This window comes from Maniola jurtina, chromosome 5 (assembly GCF_905333055.1).
Source record: "Maniola jurtina chromosome 5, ilManJurt1.1, whole genome shotgun sequence".
NCBI classification, from domain to species: Eukaryota; Metazoa; Arthropoda; class Insecta; order Lepidoptera; family Nymphalidae; genus Maniola; species Maniola jurtina.
This window is the reverse complement of record NC_060033.1, coordinates 12,654,895-12,676,270: the sequence shown is the minus strand read 5'-3', so window position 1 is coordinate 12,676,270 and position 21,376 is coordinate 12,654,895. Positions and strand designations below refer to the sequence as shown.

Below are 21,376 nucleotides of genomic sequence, written 5' to 3'. Positions count from 1 at the left end.
TACCTAAACCGTCCTCACATTCAGATTGTGCGCAAGTACATACACTTATCTACTATGAAAGATAAAAAAGGAGGAATTGTTCAATACTATTTGGTTATTGGCAACGGACGTTACATCACCTACTTGTCCAGGAGCTGACCACGCGAACTAAAGTTACATTAGTCATTACGCTACGCTAAAGGTTCCCGTCTCGAGTAGACTGAGTGAGCGATCCCGTACACCGAAACCGAGAGAATCTAATACACGTTACGTTCAGTTAGAGACATCGACACTGGCAGTATATCATCTACGTATCGAAAATTATAGAAAATATTATGCTAAACTACTTTATACATGACTCACTCGTTATTGCGCTTTCTTAATTGTACGAGGGGCAGCGGGGGTCGGCTTTAATATACAAAATCAGCGATGGTCGATACATTCGAATAACAATCAAATTAGTCGATTGTTGTTACTATTTGATAACAATCGAATAACAATTGAACAATCGATTGCGTTCGAATTTTCAATTGTTACCTAGCGCGCAGGTCTGGGACGAATGAATCGAAAAAAGAATACAATTGCGCAATTGATTCAGATTTTCAATTTTTTCGTTTCAGACCATGCGCTTAGCATTCTTAGAAAATTGAACAATCGACTGTCAATTTTTATGAAGATGAATTAATCGATAATAATCGATTGTTCAATTCTTCGATTCATTCGATCGTTTTTTTTTTTTTTTGCAAAAATCGTCCATCGCTATACAAAACCACGTCCGATCTGCTCGGGCGAAAATATTCCATACATACGTACTTAATTTACAAAAAAGGCAGCTGAAAAATTTTGGGGTCGAAATTCTAAATCATTTAACATTATTGCTTTTTTAGTGAAATTACTAGTGAAAAGTGAGTTATTTTTATGTCTATTGTGCGATTTGAATTGGGTATTAGCAATTATATCACGTCTCCTTTTAAAATACGCGGGTTTCTGTAACATTTTTTTTTTTTTCAACTGACCTTAAGCTCTGGATTATAACTTTAACCGTTTGGAAACGTTGCGTATATAAAGAACACAGACTAAAAAAATACGTTTTAAACGTACCGAGTCATCATTGCGTGAGATTCACGAGTTTTCAAAGTTACGGAATCTATTTTAGTACAATGTACATCTATTTGAGTTAATGTAATTTATGAAAAACAAGAAACATTTTGATTTGTTTCTCCGCGCCTCGTTTATACAGTATGTTCCTTTCAAAACTATCTTTAAATTTTTAATTTACCAAAATTCTTAAAATAATAAAGCTACAGAGTTAATAAACAATTCAATTGATATAAGGCCTAATGCAAACGAACGACTTTGTTGGCAATTTTCCAAGAGTCAGTTTTTTTTTTTTGTAAATAAAGTATTAACACTTCGATGTGGTTCGAGTAAAAAATCAAATATGATTATTGAACCTAGCACATATTTAACTTATTTTTTATATTGACTCTGTAGCTATTTCAATGTATTGGTAAATTAAAAAACAAAGAAGAAAAGAATATTTGTATCCGACTAAAAAGCATCAGTAGACCTGCGTGGGAAACAAAACTAACCAGCAGTCTACGCTATTAATAGTAAATATATATAATAATATATATTTTTTGTTACTTTGCATTCACTTCAATATCGCGATTATCTAAAACTTAATTAAATAGCTACCAAATATTTTTTTTAAGTTACATATACAATAGGTATGTAAGACGCCATGTTATTTATTTCACAATGATATTTAAAATGATTGGCTTTGGGAGTCGCTCTTTATTGCACATAACATTTATAAATATATTTAATGACTACTTCGCAAATTTTCCTAAAAAAATATTTAAATGGCATAAAATTCAGTAAAACAAAATGAATTAAATATGTAAAGATTACATTCAAAAAGACTGACAAGTAGTAGAGGGGAAAAAAGGACATGGTCAATTTTGAAGTTATTTATTATCTACAAAGCTAGACAGATGTTGGTGTGGATTCGGCCTTAATTTTTGTCATGACTGTGTAGGAAGAAAGAATAAACCACCTAAGTATTTTTGATTTAACTTTTATTATTTTTAAACTTGTCTAATTTTTTAAGTGCCTAGACTAAAAATGAATTTTATGCCAAAAATGACAGTTCGACTAATAAAAAAAGTTTGAACGACTCCCATACACCGCGAAATGTATGAATTAAACATAGATACCTCAATATTAAACATACGTTACAATTCCCTACTTACAATCAAAGTTTTTTTTAAACACAAGAGAAAAATAAAAGTATAATATTTTTTATATAATAATAATTAATAGGTATACTTAAAAAAATAACGACTTTATATTTAATTAATTAGAAAGCAAAATAGCGTTACGTTACTTTACAAGTTACTAGGAAGGATCTGCTTACGACATATTATTAATTATTGTAATAATGTACAAGACATCGGTTGCCTGGGCGTTTTGTCGGTGTACGGCCGACAAGTTTAACCCCCAACCAGGGTTCTTAGTCATGAGCTCATCGACGCAACGCAACACGATCTATGAATAGAGGCACATTGAATCTGAAACTTGTCGGATATACACCGACAAAATTCCGCCGTAAGCCAACCGACTTCTTTTTTGTAAATTATTATGAGTGCCACTCACAACAGTTAAAATTCTAAAATTAAGATATTGGTTGATTTTTCACAATGGTAACATTAGGGGTATTGTGCTTCCGGTAGCAACACTTTTATGGCACAGAGCACTAACAAACTTCTACAATGTTATATTAAGGACCATGAATACAGATTATATAAATCTTATTTATGTTAATTATTTTATATATAATTTTTTTTCATGTCCACTAAGCATGTTAGGAGATCGACATTTTTATTGTAAAAAGTCCTAGGTGACTTATGGTTTCAAATAAAACCACAGACCAGATTCTCCTGTATAAAAAAAAGCATATAAATGCTAAGGCGACCATTACACGATCAATCAGGAATTGCATCAATCTGTCATCTTATTTTGGGTATTTTGGTCAATAACATCACAACATACGGTTAAGAATAAAATACGATTTGAAAGTCATATGGCCGCATACTGAAAACATCTTGAACAAATGGGCATTATCGATTTTTAGGTCTCACTGGCAAACTGAAGGAGACGTGAGGGGATTTCTACCGCGCAAGAACACGCGATTGGTTGATAAAATCGATGCAGATGCAAAATCGCCGAACGATAAAGAGACTTATCTATTTGGCCGAATGGGAATCAAGAGAATTGATCATTATATACTAAAGTGACAGACCTAAATCTAGTGCTATCATTTTTAAAAGGGAACATTCTGAAAGAGAGCAATACATTTAGACCTATCATTCAGACTTTCGGCGTCAATCTCGTCAACCAATCATCAGTAGTCATGGACTGAATTTAGATTGTCGCCTAAAGGAAACCAGCATATCAACACGATATCTAGAACTTTTACAATAATAATGACGTGCAAAAACAAACAAAAAAAATTACACCTAACTTTTACTTACACTTAAAAGAATTAACGAAAAATAGATCTTTTTAATGCATTTCCACTAACAAACACATTGTAAGTACATTAACCAATTATTTATATAAATAAAAAATAGTCATAATTTTATTAATATAATATATTTAATGATTGTAATAATAATAATAATTTGTTAGGGCTTATTGGGTTAGTAACATTTTGTACTTAGGGCTAATTTAACCTTCTTAAAATATGTGGGAAATATATTAATTAATTTAATTTAATCAGAAATTATTGAACAAATTAATTCAAATACTGCTAACAATTGATATTCTTAAAGACACCGCATTGAATGCGGGGAGCGAATTCTTTGGACCTTAAATAAAAAGAATCATATACAGAATGTTCAGTATCTTATGAATAAAACGAAGAGAAATCACGAAACTGGTCCAAAATGTTAAACATGACCAATTTAGCACAAGTTTTCGTTCCAAGACCTTTCGGATTTCAGACCGCCAACTAAACCGTTGAGCTATCGAAACTAAAATCTATTAAAAGTTACACAAAAATGTAATTTTTAATTGGATTTCTTTATCATATTCATAAATTACGGAGCACCCTGTACCTAACAATAATAATTAATAAGTAAGTTAAAAATAGCAAAGCTGTCGCTTTTTGTTGTTTAGTCAAATGTGCGCTTAATTAAAGTCATACGACGATAAAACATAAAAATAAAAGTTAATAAAAAACTACGTAATGGAAGACGTCATAAGAACTAAACATTTAAATGTAACCTAAAGTGTCTCCACACTTATTCGGGCCGGCGCATTTTGGTTCGATCCAAGCCGGGTGTTATGCTTTCGTCCTTGTGTTCAATATGCCTAGTACTTGAGCATAATTTTGCACGAAAACAGCAGAGTTACAAAAATGCCAGTATGTATCATAATGTTGTTATAATATGTCGAATCACAACATTTACCGTGCAAAATAATTGAATACACACAGATTGAAGTCAATACGCCTACGTGAAGTTGTTGTTACAAATTGTTCTAAGCTATATAACTGTCTTGAACTGTATACGAAATAGTATAAAATGAAATCGCCATTTGATATACGTCTCACAAATTCCAGTCGAAAAACTCAAGTAATTTTGTCGGGAATACAGAATGTTTGCGGCCCGAATAAGTATGAAGGCACCCTAACAACGCATGCCAAAAAACAACGACAAAAAACGTTTTCAATAATAGCTTAGAAATCTCTACAATCAAAAATATACAGACAGCAAAAAAAATAAAGTTTCTAAATAAGGCTTTCAGTAAAAAAAAAAAAACAAAAAGGCTATACAAGATTGTATATTTGACTACAAACGACTAATATAAAAACAGATGAGAAAAGTTTTTTTTAAATCATAAGTAAATAAAATTTGGCCTATACTTGGGTACCTGAATAAATAACTAAAATGTTTTAGTTGTAAATATTTTCTGGTCTCCATTGGATTAATTAATATGAAGTAGTAAAGGCCAGAGTTACTCAACGTATAAGTCGTACAACACTGTGTAAACTGGCGCTTATAACTCGTTATCTGTCAAAAACTACTTCAATGCAATTAGTTGAAGACAAGTTTTGTGATGCCAAGTTTATTTTCTTAAACTTATAAAAATTCAAACAATTTCATTGAAATTATTTGACAGCTCAACCGCTTACTTTTCGCCATGCTTATTGCAAAACATTCTATGTCAAAATTATACATATGTAATTGTGTAATAACTTTTTGTTTATCACGGATTTATAATATGAAGATTTTTTGTCAACTATACAAGTATTCATTCAGTCTTAGTCATTATTTTTTCCATAAGGATGCTAGAGGCATTCCAATTCATAAACTTTTTACTATCAATCATTGAATAAAGAAACATTATTGTGAAACATGTAACAAAAAAAAAAATGACATACAGCGTTTTGCAATAAAAACAGTCGAATTTTTGCAGTTGCAAAACCAAATATGCCATTATAATATTGTTTCGCAATATAAAATAAATACGTCAATCCAGCAACAAACAAGTTTTTTAACACAAAACAGTGTTAATTTTTAAGGCGAAAGCAAAATTCGTGCTCTTAACATGTATATTATGTTATGAAATACTAATCTAGCCTCCTGTTAACGCTTTCGCACCGATGATCCTTAATATAAAATGGTATTTTTGCCTAATATCAGCCTCTAAACTTCCTACCATAGACCATAATTCATCTTCCTACCATAATTCACTTTGAAAGATCTAAGCCTTGAATGAAACTTTTCAAGTTAATATAAATCTGCCATTGCGCATTTAATATGGAGATCTCAAAATACGTTTACTATATATGCTAAGGTCCAGGTTGCATAACAGGTAAAAGTTACGTTACTGTTTCAGTTAACCATCGGTAACTTAACTTTAATCGACAGTCATGCATTTAACTAGACCAAAGCCCTTAACGTCACCTGTTGTAAGTCTGTTTAGTAGGGAGATGTCAACACAAACTCGTCCATACTACATGAAAGATAAGTTAACGTTAAGTGTGCTTTGACTAATCATAAATTATTATCAATCTTGAAACTCTTTTTGTAAATGAATCGTACTTTCCAGCTTTATGATTGGTTTAAATATTTGTGCATAGCTTTTAAAAAAATTGTCTATGATAGAAGTTTGGCTGATTTGTAGAACACGCCGCGAGACAATCCGAAATCACACACGACACAAATTTAGCGTTTCAAATAAACGCATTTTTAAAGTCCACGCACACTGTGCCGTTTCGCTGTCACAGAACCCATACTGACATACAAACTATCCCCCGAAAAGAATTTTACGTTGAGTTGTACTATGAAACTCAATGTTTACGTAAAAAATTTCCAATTTTTTTAAAAAAAGATAGTTTGTGGGGGTAGAGCCACACTGAACAACAGAACAGAACAACATAACTGACTTATCAAAAAACAAACATTAAATTCGTGTAGCCCACACAGACCCGTGTTTAACGTCAATTTAAACCTTGTTTAAGTTTTTCTGGTGAATCCATCAATGTTTACGTAAAAGTTTTAATTGAGTTTGACAATCTAAAGGAGCGACACGCACTTTTTAACGTCAATCTTGACAGTTCTCGAAAAGAGTAGTCAAAGGTCCGCAAAAGTTTTGTCTAACAAATTAGGTTTTGGGCTGTGTTTCCACTGAGCGGAGACAAACGGAACGGAGTGGAGTATTCAGTCAAACCAATCAGATTATTGAGATTGCCATTTACTGGTCTTAGTATGAGATTTTACGTCTCACCAAATAGCATCAAAGTAAAATCGACCTAAAGATCCTTGATTTAAAGTCAAAACTTCAGTAATCAGTACCTACCACAGATTTGAAGTTCACAACATTTCCGCTTGGAGCGCTCGCTGCAGACACTATGGACAAACTTGAAACAAAGCAATTAAGGTCCATTTTATGTTACAATCGACGATTTCGACAATCAAATTCTATCTACGTTGGTGAGATATCAAATCTTATACAAAGGCGTCTTCCTTTTCGTCTCCGTTTTGATGAAAAGTCATCCTAAGAAAAGTCTTCCGTTTTTGCCGAAATTTTGTCAACTAAAATTTTTCCAACGAGTTTTTCAATTGAGATCCAAATAACGCACTTCATAAACTCCAAAGTGACCCATAAAGTCCTAACCACACGAAACAAATGCACAGATAAGAAAACGGTCACGCGTCTATAATATCATACGTATTTTGACTCTATTATAATACATTTTGAAGAACAAAAAAAACTGTGCATTAAAATACGGAAACACGCTTGCATTTAAACGAAATTAGTTAAACCAATATCAATAGACGATAGAAAATTATTTTTTTTCTCCGAAAATATTGTACATAATTATAAGTTTGATCTTGAAATAATTACAAGTTTTAGAAAATTCTTCGTATTATTTTATTAGTGGTGGTGTTTTCGTATAATTGGTTAAATTTCGCCTATTAAGATGCCTATTCATTAATGTAATCTTACGACTAAGTACAGATTAACGTCTCTCCTAAACAGGTGCGAAATTCCAACCGATATATCGGTCGATAATACGGCCGATAATTTCGCGATAATCATTGAAACCCATACGATACTTTACTAAGAATAGCATGGTTGGGCAAAAATAGTTTAAACATTTTTGATTAAAAAAAGGATTAAAACATGTTTAAAACTTAAAAAAAAAATTTAAACAAGTTTAAAACAATGCCAACTCTGAAGAAAAGGTATTGGGTAAATTCGGAACGAAATTTCGCACATATATACGAGATGCAATGAAACTTCGATCTGTCGGATTCATAGAAAAGAGACAGCGATATCCTATATACCTACCCTCAGTTCACTATCTAAGAAGACATGACTCGCACTTTATACAATCGCTTCGAAGTCGGAACTTGCTCTAGTATTCAACGCGTAAGATCACGAAAGACCAATTTTAGCTTCAAAAACGTTTAGTCATATGACCTTCTTGCAGACAGTTATCGCAACAATAAGACAGAGATAGACAATTTCAAAATAAATAAGTGCAATAAGGACAAGAGATGCAAAACTGCAGCCACTTAAATTAAAAAAAAATTACAAGTGTTATTTCTTGTATGATGGTACTAAACTCTTCGTGTGCGAGTCTGACTCGCACTTCACCGGTTTTGTATTGTCGTGTGATCTTACGCTAATACGACGCAACTCGCACTAAGTTCCGACTGGTTAGTGGTGCGACTCATACAGTGCGAGATAGAGTTATACACTTTACTTACTAGTACACCCGACAAATCGAAGTTGTTTGACAGTTGCCCGATTGTTGATGTGTGTGTGTCGCCGCGCGGCGAGTGGGGGTTGTGTGTGTGTCGCTGACGGGCTCCGGCCAGTGTCGGCGACCGTATTGCACTTCTCTTTTGTGTTTTCTGGAAAAAAATCGTCAAGTGTTATGGGACAGAAGCGAAGCACGTTCTATTTTGTCTCGCTTTCTCATCAGATGTCGTCAATACGAGAGACATGAGAGCATTTGTTTGTCACTTGTAGATTCTTTTTTGCCTTTAGGTCTCCATCCCAAACACCCGTAAAGAAACTTCACTACAATTTTTTTTTAATATTTTTTTAAAATTTTATTTATCGTTGAACACCCGCTCGATGTTGTGTGTCGAGGTACGCACTACTTACCGGTGTGTGCGTGTGTCGCGTGTCTCGAGTCGCGTTAGAGCAGCTCGTACTGGCGCAGGTGCATGCGCTGGATGATGTCGCGGCAGTCGTTGAACACCCGCTCGATGTTCTGTGTGTCGAGGTACGCACTACTTACCGGTGTGTGCGTGTGTCGCGTGTCTCGAGTCGCGTTAGAGCAGCTCGTACTGGCGCAGGTGCATGCGCTGGATGATGTCGCGGCAGTCGTTGAACACCCGCTCGATGTTCTGTGTGTCGAGGTACGCACTACTTACCGGTGTGTGCGTGTGTCGCGTGTCTCGAGTCGCGTTAGAGCAGCTCGTACTGGCGCAGGTGCATGCGCTGGATGATGTCGCGGCAGTCGTTGAACACCCGCTCGATGTTCTGTGTGTCGAGGTACGCACTACTTACCGGTGTGTGCGTGTGTCGCGTGTCTCGAGTCGCGTTAGAGCAGCTCGTACTGGCGCAGGTGCATGCGCTGGATGATGTCGCGGCAGTCGTTGAACACCCGCTCGATGTTCTGTGTGTCGAGGTACGCACTACTTACCGGTGTGTGCGTGTGTCGCGTGTCTCGAGTCGCGTTAGAGCAGCTCGTACTGGCGCAGGTGCATGCGCTGGATGATGTCGCGGCAGTCGTTGAACACCCGCTCGATGTTCTGTGTCGAGGTACGCACTACTTACCGGTGTGTGCGTGTGTCGCGTGTCTCGAGTCGCGTTAGAGCAGCTCGTACTGGCGCAGGTGCATGCGCTGGATGATGTCGCGGCAGTCGTTGAACACCCGCTCGATGTTGTGTGTCGAGGTACGCACTACTTACCGGTGTGTGCGTGTGTCGCGTGTCTCGAGTCGCGTTAGAGCAGCTCGTACTGGCGCAGGTGCATGCGCTGGATGATGTCGCGGCAGTCGTTGAACACCCGCTCGATGTTGTGTGTCGAGGTACGCACTACTTACCGGTGTGTCCGTGTGTCGCGTGTCTCGAGTCGCGTTAGAGCAGCTCGTACTGGCGCAGGTGCATGCGCTGGATGATGTCGCGGCAGTCGTTGAACACCCGCTCGATGTTCTGTGTGTCGAGGTACGCACTACTTACCGGTGTGTGCGTGTGTCGCGTGTCTCGAGTCGCGTTAGAGCAGCTCGTACTGGCGCAGGTGCATGCGCTGGATGATGTCGCGGCAGTCGTTGAACACCCGCTTGATGTTCTCAGTGTCGACCGCGCACGTGAAATGCGGGTAGCAGTAGTGCTTGCCGTCGCCGCTCGCCGTGCTTATACGCTGGAACAAGCACGATACGATACAACCATCGCGAGCGTAGTGAGCAGCAATTTTTGTTAATTTTACAGAGAACTAGAAGATTGAGGAGATACCGCGGGGCGCTCGGCAAATCCAATGAGGAACCATTTGGGGCCATACTAGGCTAGAATACTACATTTTATTCGGTCTGTACTTATCTTAATCTTAAAAGTATTAGGGTACTTATAAAGGTATTAGGACACTCTTAAAGATCTCTAAAGTACTAGGACACTAAGACTCACAAGGAGCTGAAGAGTATCAGGGAGGTTCAACACATCTAAACAATGACTCGCAATAAGTCTAAAGTGCCAGGGCAGTATGACTCACAAGGAACTCGTCTCGTATGAAGTACTTGGCGCGCGCGACCTCGGGGTGGTCGCGCGCGTCGGGGCTGGCGTCGGGCGGGGTCTGGTAGCGCGCGAACTCCGCGAAGTATTCTTCCAGCCGCGACTTGCCGGCCAGCACCTTCTCCGCAAGCAAGTCCTGCTTGTTGAGGAACAGGATCACGGATATCGTGCGGAGCCATCTGCAATTTACAAAAAAACTTATAATTTTTCTCTGCATAGTGACATAGAGCCTCGATAGCTCAACGGTTGAGGAGCGGACTGAATTCCGAAAGGTCGGCGGTTCAAACCCCAACCGTTGCACTATTGTCGTACACACTCCTGGCACAAGCTTTACGCTTAATTGGAGGGGAAAACGGAGTATTAGTCATGAATAGCATGGCTAATATTCTTTAAAAAAAACTAATATTTCTGCAGAACCAAATCCCATTTTACATAGTAAGTTAGCCGAGTAGGCGAAAGCCGAAGAGTAAGCCGAGCTTCTTGCTAGTTGTTCTCGATAGGAAAGCATTTCAACCAGTGATCGATACATTTGACGATTCAAAAGTACTTGTAAAATTTAATTGAATAATTTTTTTTTTAATTGATCGAATGTCACGATGATGGCTGTGACGTCATTGTGCACTGGATCTACTTGCGTCACTGTAACCTCACACTCTGCTGACCTGTTGTTCCATATGCTCTTGAAAAGGTCGAGGGATTCCCGGAGGCGGTTCTGCGTGGGGTCCTCCCGCAGCACCATGTTGCACGAGGAGCACGCCGTCACGAAGATGATGGCTGTGACGTCATTGTAGCACTGGATCCACTTGCGTCACTGTAACCTCACACTCTGCTGACCTGTTGTTCCATATGCTCTTGAAAAGGTCGAGGGATTCCCGGAGGCGGTTCTGCGTGGGGTCCTCCCGCAGCACCATGTTGTACGAGGAGCACGCCGTCACGAAGATGATGGCTGTGACGTCATTGTAGCACTGGATCCACTTGCGTCACTGTAACCTCACACTCTGCTGACCTGTTGTTCCATATGCTCTTGAAAAGGTCGAGGGATTCCCGGAGGCGGTTCTGCGTGGGGTCCTCCCGCAGCACCATGTTGTACGAGGAGCACGCCGTCACGAAGATGATGGCTGTGACGTCATTGTAGCACTGGATCCACTTGCGTCACTGTAACCTCACACTTTGCTGACCTGTTGTTCCATATGCTCTTGAAAAGGTCGAGGGATTCTCGGAGGCGGTTCTGCGTGGGGTCCTCCCGCAGCACCATGTTGTACGAGGAGCACGCCATCACGAAGATGATGGCTGTGACGTCATTGAAGCACTGAATCCACTTGCATCACTGTAATCTCACACTCTGCTGACCTGTTGTTCCATATGCTCTTGAAAAGGTCGAGGGATTCTCGGAGGCGGTTCTGCGTGGGGTCCTCCCGCAGCACCATGTTGTACGAGGAGCACGCCGTCACGAAGATGATGGCTGTGACGTCATTGAAGCACTGGATCCACTTACGTCACTGTAACCTCACACTCTGCTGACCTGTTGTTCCATATGCTCTTGAAAAGGTCGAGGGATTCCCGGAGCCGGTTCTGCGTGGGGTCCTCCCGCAGCACCATGTTGTACGAGGAGCACGCCGTCACGAAGATGATGGCTGTGACGTCATTGAAGCACTGGATCCACTTACGTCACTGTAACTTCACACTCTGCTGACCTGTTGTTCCATATGCTCTTGAAAAGGTCGAGGGATTCCCGGAGCCGGTTCTGCGTGGGGTCCTCCCGCAGCACCATGTTGTACGAGGAGCACGCCGTCACGAAGATGATGGCTGTGACGTCATTGAAGCACTGGATCCACTTGCGCCGCTCGTCGCGCTGACCACCGACGTCGAACATGCTGGAAAATAAATCAAAATTATTTAATATGAGATAATGATACACCTGACCCAGGTGATTTGTTAAATAAACTCTGCTATATGCTATAACTTATTACCTACCGAAAAATTTTAAGAAGATTTCAGATATTGCATGCAAAAAATTAGACTTTATACTTTGGTGTAAGATTTTTTTTTACACTTTTTTTACCTTTGTCGCCACCATGATACAAACTTCATAGTGGCTGATTGTTCCTCTATGTGTTGGGGACAATTCGCAGAGAAACTTTCTGGAATGTTTAACTTACTGGAAATTGACTTTGTCGACGACGAACTGCGTCTCAAAGATCCCGGAGGTGAGCACTCGGCAGCGCAGGATGTCCTGCTCCGTGGGGGTGTAGTCCGCGCGCTTTATGATGTGCACCTGGTCCAGGAAACTGGAAAAATAAGTGTAACCTTTATGTCCTGTTGAAGTAAAACACGTGCAGGATTCCATTTTTAACCCCCAACCCAAAAAAAGGGGTGTTATAAGTTTGACGTGTGTATCTGTCTGTGGTATTGTAGCTCCTAAAGTAATAAACCGATTTTAATTTAGTTTTTTTTTGTTTGAAAGGTGCTTAGATCGAGAGTGTTCTTAGATATAATCCAAGAAAATCGGTTCAGCCGTTTGAAAGTTATCAGCTCTTTTCTAGTTACTGTAACCTTCACTTGTCTGGGGTGTTATCAATTTTTAATTTACACTTGTTTGAAATCGTGTTGACATAAGGTATTCTATTATATCATGATACCTGTACCTGTGTAAAAATATAGATTTAAATGCAAATCCCAAATCTGAACTGATCATATTTCTCCAGATTTAAGAGACTTTAGCTAAGATTTTAATTTCTTTTTTGCATTTTTTTGGCATGGCATAGTTTGATCTCATGGTTTTGAGGTATACATACTACTTGGCACAGTCAATGAGTTGGTACTCGTTGCTGCGCTCGTACGTGCGTTGAACACCCTGGTCCTTCCAAAGCTCCTCTGTATGCTCGTAGAACTCTGGAGGGTAATCAAAGTCTGGTTGTGATGCCACATCCTGAAATCAATCCAAAAACAAAAGATGAACTATTGGAAAAGTCTCCCAAAGATTCCTAAAGGTTAATCTAAACAAATATACCTAAGCTAACTATTGGAAAAGCTGACTGACTGACTGACTGACTAACTAATCTCGGACAGCTTGGGCTGAAATTTGGCATGCAGATAGCTGTCATGACATTTACATTGCTAAAGGATTTTTGAAAATTCAAACCCTAAGGGGGTATGAAGTCCACGTGGACGAAGTCGCTGGCATAAGCTAGTAAGATATATTTTGGGAGAGTGTATAAAAGAACGTTAAGCAGATGACATTTTTAATTCTTAAAAATAAAGTAACTTCAGGGACTTTAAGGTTTGCACTAGACGGCAAGTGAAAGTGTGATAACCTAGTGGTTAAAACATTGGCCTCCTAGTGGAGGGTCTGGGGTTTGATCAATTTGGAGTAATATGACAGCTCTTACCTCATCATCATCATCATCATCATCAGCCTGTGGACGTCCACTGTTGGACATAGGCCTTCCCTATAGAGCGCCACCACACCCGGTCCTCAGCCTTCCTCATCCAGCCACTTCCCGCCAGCCACTTTATATCGTCGGTCCATCGTGCTGGAGGGCGTCCCACACTACGTTTGCTTAAACGCGGTCTCCACTCAAGGACTTTCCGGCTCCAACGGCCATCGCCTCTACGACAGGCATGGCCTGCCCACTGCCACTTCAGCTTGCTAATAGTTTGGGCTATGTCAGTGACCTTGGTTCTCCTGCGGATCTCCTCTTTTCGGATCTTATCCCTCAGGGAAACTCCTAACATAGCCCTCTCCATAGCTCGCTGAGCAACTTTGAATTTGTGAACAAGGCCATTTGTCAGTGTCCACGTTTCAGCACCATAGGTGAGGACGGGAAGGACACACTGGTTGAAGACTTAGCTCTTACCTGAATGTAGTCAACTCGTGCTTTGTTTTCTTGTTTTTCAAGCGGAATGGGCGGACTCAAAGTGCTCATCGCGCCTGTTATTGTCTGAAACACATCAATTATATCAAATTAATTTATATTTTAGAGTTCGATGGACTGTATGCTCTGCCGAGTGCCATCTTGTCTAAGAAGCAGTTAATTGCAAAAAAATAATTTTAAGAGCAATCACCAATAACATGGAATGAAATAATTTAGAATAATTGCCGTTTCCAAAAAAGTTTGCCAAGCAGGACCAAACTAAACCCCTGGGTCCAACAAAAATTATCCAACAGTTACAGTTTGGCAGTTGTCCAACTATTTTCCTCCAATGGTCGACTGTAGTGGTCTTTATACTCTATCCGCGGAAATAACATCCGAAATTCAATTAGAAAACATAGTTTCGTTAGTGATTGGTTGGTGACTCATAAGTCATAATGGTTAGCGCCCACTAAGACCTCTATCCTCTTTTCTCTCTCTATCCTCTTTCTGCCTCTACAATGTATGGGAGTTTGCAACAGAAAGAGCGCCGACAGAGTATAGATTATGATGATACTCACAAGTATAGCGTCTCGGATATTCTTTTTGATATCCTCTATTTTCTCGCGCCGCTCCTTGTCGGAGAAGCCGTTGACGTGGAGGATGCGCATCTGCTTGACGATCGTGGACTTGCCCGACTCGCCCGCGCCCAGCAGCAGCAGGCGGTGTGTCGCGCGATACAGCTGGAATACAGGTGGATACAAATTATAACCCGATCTAAAGTACTAGACTCAGGCCACGGATACACTTGTAAGTTTTACGCATGTAAATAGCTTGATTAGCTCAGAACACTATTTTTTTTTAAATTAAAAATAGCGAGCAAACGAGCAGGCGGGGCACCTGATGTTAAGTGATTACCGCCGCTCATGAATATTTGTAGCACCAGAGGTACCGCCGATGCGTTGCCGGCCTTTCAGGAATTTGTTGGTCCGCCCCTTGAATAATTCCATGTTGTAATCTAGTGGGAACATCGCCGATGGGAGTTGATTCCATGGTTTGCATGTGCGTGGAAAAAAGATCTGGCACAACGGGCGGTCGATGTGCACCAGGCACCCAGGTGGTGAGGGTGAAATTGCTTGCGGTGGCGTGCGGTGCGGTTGTAGAAAAATGAGGGTGGAATGACTTCAAAGAGTTCTTCAGAGCACTCCCCATTATAAAGGCGATAAAACACACTTACATCTGAGAGACCTCTTGCAACAAAGTTTACATCTCTGCGGTGCTCAAGGCTTTCCAACAAGCGAGTTATTTAGGATCTTCCACAAGTCGAACAGCCCGCCTTTGGATCCGATCAAATGGAAGGAGATGGTACTGAGGTGATAGCAGATAACACAAACTGATACCACTTATGTGCTTTGAATTCTCTAATTCAGAACCCAGCATTAGAGAATTTCGTTTGAAATCAATGACATTCCACTCAAAATCGCCATAACGGAAATACAGACACGCACCCAATTTGTATGCATAGTACGTCTACTTGTCAACACATAATGTTTGTCGAAAAGCTCTAAGCACATTAGTATTAAGCTCACGACTCTAATTGTAACGGTATTTAACATGATCACTTGCTTTGACAATTGAGACAAACTCCTAGTCAAGAATAACATTATGATTATGTAGATGAATTAATATACTTTTATTGTACACCACAAAATTAATACAGAAAAAACACATACAAAGCAAAACAAAATATAGGCAGGTAGTTACGAGTACAATTCGGCGGCCTTATCGCTACCTAGCCGTTCCTCACTTACTTCGGAGCTCGAACGATTAGGCGCAGACATTTATTAAGTCGAAGTATGTTGCTAATGACAAACCTGCTTGTCTTTCTGCAGCTGGCGGGTGATGGCGTCGCTGCGGCGCTTCTGCGACTTGGCGTCGTCCTCGCCGCTCTTGGCGCCCGGCGACCCGAAGCACCCCATGGCTGACCACGCCGCCCACCTGAAGAGAACAACAAATTATGTACTTAGGTAGCAATTGAGGATTATGAAAATAATAAAAAGCGTGGATTCGCTCCAGCAATGCACGGGAATGCAATTTTTTTATAATTTTTATATTATTTTTTGGAAGTGAAGGAAAACGCGAGGAAACCTGCATGTCTGAGAGTTCTTCATAAATATTGTATAGAAACAGGCGTTATTTTGCGGAAGTCCATGATATACAAGGAACCAAACGATTAATTTTCTATAATCCACTAAACCGAACAAATCTGCATGGTGCAACATGCAGCAAGCGATATGCATATCCATGCAAGCTTTTGGTTCCTTGTAGTTCTCCATAATGTTTACGAAGGCGTGTGAAGTCTGTCAATCCGCACTTGGCCAGCTACGTGGATAGTGGCCATACCCTTCTCATACTTAGAGGAGACCTGTGCTCTGTAGTGAGCCGGCGACGATGGGTTGATGATGATGAATAAGACCGGTTAATAACTTTCGCTTCCACACAACCATAAATATGTCGCATCAGGCATACTAAAAAGGTTATGAAGTTCTAAGTGCGACCTCATCCGTCCGTCAAGATATTTGTAGACTAAGAGCAAGTTACATTTTCTTTGATGCAAAATTATCTTAACCTTTTTACTTGACTGCAAATAAAAGGAGTGTACTGTTTTCGGGCTTCATGTATGTGAGTTTCTTTATTCCACCATATTAAGTTCTAAATGTACAGATTTGGATATATGGGGGATCAATAGAATCCTTACATTATCCCGTGATGAATGATGATAATATTATGGTTTGAAAAAGAGCCAATCTGGCGCCATTTTCAAATGTAAAACAATTTACTGTTTAGTTAATTTTGGTAGTCGTGTATTTTAATTTTTTTTATTAATCAAGATGCATTTTTAGATTTAACCTACCTTAAAGATTACCTATTTTAAAATACCTTGGGTTAAACTTTGTTGCTATAACATCATTAATATTCTATTTTGGAAATGTCGTCAGCCATACAAAAAAGTTATGAAGTTCCAAGTGCGACTTCATGCGTCAGTTCATGTTATTGCGCTCGTCAACGTCAAGCTATTCTTAGGCAAAGAGCTAGTTATTTTTTTTTAAAGAAATATTACTTAACAAATAAATAAAAATGAAACATTCAGCGATTCATAAATAACAATTAGATTGGCAATCACAGAGATTATATCGTAATAGAATAAGAGCCTAATTAAGTTAATACCAAAGCCATCTAGATATCAGTCCATCCTGATAATATTATTTACTTATTAGACGAAGCCCACGACTTCCTCCGTGTGGATTCTAAGTTTTTTAAAAATCATGTGGGAATTCTATGTTTTTCCATGATAAAAGTATCCTAGATCCATCCCCGGGATGCAAGCGAGTCATACATGGGCCGTGAAAAGTTAGCAGACAGACACACTTTTGCATTTATAATACTAGTATCGATTAGGTTCACAAGTGATTTAATTTACCTAGCCCTATTTAATTTATTCCTGTAGCATTTTTAGCACTGACGTTATGGTCCACACACGTTACCTATCTTGTTTCAAAAGACGATTTCGTAACGTTATTGTATTACTATCAAAATAGGGGAATAGGAAAATAAAGTATTTGGGATATCGCAAGACACAAATAACTTTTCTGTATAAATAACTCAATGAAAATGATACCCAGCTCTCAGACAAGTATAAGAATTTGGTCGACGATTGTCCACGCGCAATGCTGCAAATACTATGCTAATGAACTCATTACGAGCGACTTTTGTTGTGCGTATGCAAAGTGTTTTTGGTAGCTAATGTGATCTTCGCATTTTGAATACTTACGACGATCGAGTATTTTTTTATAAGTATTACATATTAAAAAAAAACATGATATATTTAACTTTTATTTATGCATACCTACTCAGAGAAAACAAACTACATAATGTACATATTATAATATAATAATGTATATACTTAGGGACTAGTTATAATAGGCGCCTTAGCGTCCAATACGCTTCATTTTGGGTTCTTACTAAAATTGTATGAAACGGATTGCAAGCGCAGCTAACAGGCGCGCAGCCTCCGAAACGCAGCGCGCCTGACAGTTATAACTGATCTCTAAGTGTGCGCCACTATGTTATGTAAAACTACTATGACCGCGACTACGTCCGCGTGGATTTATGTTTTTTTTAAATCTCGTGGGAATATTTCCGGGATAAAAAGCTGCCTATGTCAATTTCCGGGACGCAAGCTACCTCTGAACCAAACATATAAATCGGTCAAACGGATGGACCTTTAAAAATTCCGTGGGAACTCTTTGATTTTCTGGCATAAGAAGTAGCCCATGTCCATCCTCGGGATGAAAGCTAACTCTGTACCAATTGTTGGACCGTGAAAAACTAGCAGACAGACAGACGGACACACTTTCGCATTTATAATCTTAGCATAGAAGTTAATAGATTCGAAACGATTTATCCTCCAAAATGTGCGGTATTGTAATTGCTTGTGAACGGGGTTTCATGGAGTCTTGCGGGGTCCCTGTGAACGGTTTGGAGCTATGTCATGTTAAGGTGCACGAAATGAGCACTAGCTCTTGGGGTAAGTAGGGCAATTCAGCGGACGATTGTTCACGCGTAACGCTGCAAATATGCTAATGGGCTCATTATGAACGGCTTTTGTAGCACGTATGCAAAGCGATTTTGGTAGCTAATTCGATCTTCGCGTTTTGGAGTTTCGACAGTTTCGATTCTGTGCTTGGCGTATTGCGGACGCTTTGTTTATCAATAGCTTTTCACGAAATGGAAACCATGATACATTCCGTAACTTAGTTACTTAGTTAGTTCCGTAATATTGTATCGTAACTTAGTTACTTAATGTTTTTATGTCTCTGCCAGAACCTTACTTACTTCTGAGATGGACAACTATGAGATTCACCTTTGTCACTTCATTATCAGTTTGTACGAAGTACATACTTTTTCTAAATAAATAAAATACTTAAGTAATATTATGCAACACAAAAATAATAAAAATAATTATCCTTGTTCTAATTAAACAGTTTGTAAGAATATGTATATTGCGCGTACTCAACCAACCCACCCAACCAACCAACACAGAACTTTCCTATCACCAAAGAAAACCATTACGACCAAAATCCAAGTAGGTACGTACTTAATTCAAGTCAGTTTGGAGCAGTTTTTAGAAAAGTTACTTTTAAAGAATCTCTTCGGTTAACAATCCTTGACTTTTCTACTATTTACGTATGTGTATAATTTAGTAGGTATTACTGTATATCGATATATTTACTCAAGTACTATGAAATTGACTGGAATATCTGTTTCGAATCAGCCCGTAGGTACCAAAGTTGGTTTTGGCAGAGACTGAAATTTCACATTTTCCTTAAAAAAACAAATTTACCAGATGTACCTAACTACGGGGTATATTTACACATGTCATCGTAAATACCCATACAAAGCCAATTAGTCAAGCTCTCGACTCTCGAGCTGCTTTACCCAATGGATGAATACGACCAACATTTTGACAGGCAACCATTCTACAGGAGGAGTAATCTATTCTAATATTACAAAGAGGTAAAGTTTGTAAGTTTGTGTGTAGGAAGTAATCTCAGGAACTACTGAACGGATTTTGAAAATTCTTTCACCAGTAGAACCCTACATTATAGTACTAGTCAACAAAGTATCCCGAAAGCTTGCACTGAAATGTATAGTGGAGATTTGTAGAGGGCACATTCGATTGGGATTATTACAATGGTGCATCTTGTGGTTCGTAATACGGACTGGGAACACGATAGATTCAATCGTTTTATGATGATTAAATGGAAGTATAATAACTATGTATTCTAAGGATAAAATATACATTAAATGTTTTTAATATAATAAGAATACGTGATCCCGCAACTAGGGCAAATCGTGAAGGCTCTATTTTTAGCAAGGCCCTTTGTAGTTAGCTAAACATAAAAGCGTTTATTTTTAAAAGTCGACAGTAAAGAGGGGTGTTTTAACTTTTATAACAAATAATAATTTATTTTACGAGAAACAATTAGCTTAATTTGCTATAATCCGCTAAAACAGACGAATCTGAATAGTACAACATGCAGAAAAAGCAAGCCATTAAGCAAGCAAGTCGCACCACCACCGTCCACCTCCAAGAAACACCACACAAATCCTCCAAAACACACTCAACGTGCGTTTCACAGTAACATCGGAGCATACCGATAGTCAGAAGTGAAAAGTACGTTACGTGTTTCGGAGGATGTTGCGTGGTGGTGCTGCGTCTTGCTTACATGGTAGCTTGCTTTTCCTGCATGCTTCGCACTGGGACAGCGCCTATCATGTACACGCTGCACGCATGCTACATGCTGCATGTTGACCATACACATTTGTTTGTATTAGCGGATTATAGCAAATTAAGCTTAAGGTTCCTTATGGACTTCGTCTGTGTTGGCGTTTGATGGCGCGCATATGGTGCCTTTTTGGAGTGTTTTTTTGTTAGAAGTGGCCGGTTTTTGGTGTTCTGCTGGTGTTTATTGGTGGTGGAACTGACTGGGAAGCGCTCTAAAGGGGCGCCGCGCGTATGTCGGCAGGCGCCGGCACAGACGAAGTCCATACTTATTCATATAGTTTCCCTAACTTGTAAATAACTACAAACTTGACATTGGCTAATCAGTGCCAGACGAGAGAGAAAAAAAAGGTTCCTTATATTGTATAGTACGCATATTATATTGTATAGACAGGTCGAGATGGCAGTCGAGTTATGAGATGTGGGACGCTTCGCACACCCGCACTATCCCGCACCGGGTTACCGCCGGGGGTTGTGCGGGTGTGTGGGGCGTTCCCACTACGATTGCCATCTCGACCTGTGGCGTACTATAGTTGGACTTCCGTAAAATAACGTCTTAAAACTTCCGTAAAACTCCACTAGTTTGAAAGGTGATGACCTTGCACTCTTTTTTTTTCATTTTTGTATCTACGCGCATTTTTATACCCGATTATTTGGTTTTGAACATGAATTGTTTAATAGGGACTTTTCTTTGGAGACAATTATGGTTTATGTGTGTGTGTGTGTGTGTGTTACCTGTTATTTTACTTTAGTACTGTGTGTCTCCAAAATAAAATAAAATTATACTACTGCCCGCAATAGTCAATAACGTTGTCGAGTTTCCCATACACATTGATAAAGAATTCCCGACGTCTCACCACTTTCGTCACCCCATTGTACAA

General features: G+C 39.3%; 1 protein-coding gene and 1 long non-coding RNA gene across 5 annotated transcripts in view; one reads left to right on the top strand and one right to left on the bottom strand.

Moving 5' to 3' along the window:
* Window positions 1–1,199: 1,199 nt before the first annotated feature.
* Window positions 1,200–21,376, bottom strand: part of LOC123865545 (guanine nucleotide-binding protein G(s) subunit alpha) — a 34,127-nt gene continuing 13,950 nt past the window's right edge. For 3 of the 4 annotated variants that reach the window (XM_045906632.1, XM_045906633.1, XM_045906634.1), the window contains exons 3-11: window positions 16,024–16,147; window positions 14,731–14,892; window positions 14,156–14,239; window positions 13,094–13,227; window positions 12,458–12,586; window positions 11,993–12,172; window positions 10,279–10,477; window positions 9,753–9,933; window positions 1,200–8,414 (exon numbers count right to left, since the gene is read on the bottom strand). In XM_045906632.1, coding sequence (XP_045762588.1) covers window positions 9,787–9,933; window positions 10,279–10,477; window positions 11,993–12,172; window positions 12,458–12,586; window positions 13,094–13,227; window positions 14,156–14,239; window positions 14,731–14,892; window positions 16,024–16,128 — 1,140 coding nt within the window. In that variant the 5' untranslated portion in view covers window positions 16,129–16,147 and the 3' untranslated portion in view covers window positions 1,200–8,414; window positions 9,753–9,786. Of the gene's footprint in view, window positions 8,415–9,626; window positions 9,714–9,752; window positions 9,934–10,278; window positions 10,478–11,992; window positions 12,173–12,457; window positions 12,587–13,093; window positions 13,228–14,155; window positions 14,240–14,730; window positions 14,893–16,023; window positions 16,148–21,376 lie in introns of those variants that run through there. The other variant, XM_045906635.1, reaches the window with a different exon arrangement.
* The window catches only part of LOC123865565, a 417,170-nt gene continuing 402,749 nt past the window's right edge, over window positions 6,956–21,376 (top strand). Inside the window, exons 1-2 of the long non-coding RNA XR_006795992.1 lie at window positions 6,956–7,010; window positions 10,843–10,847. This is a non-coding gene — a long non-coding RNA (uncharacterized LOC123865565). The remainder of the gene's footprint in view (window positions 7,011–10,842; window positions 10,848–21,376) is intronic.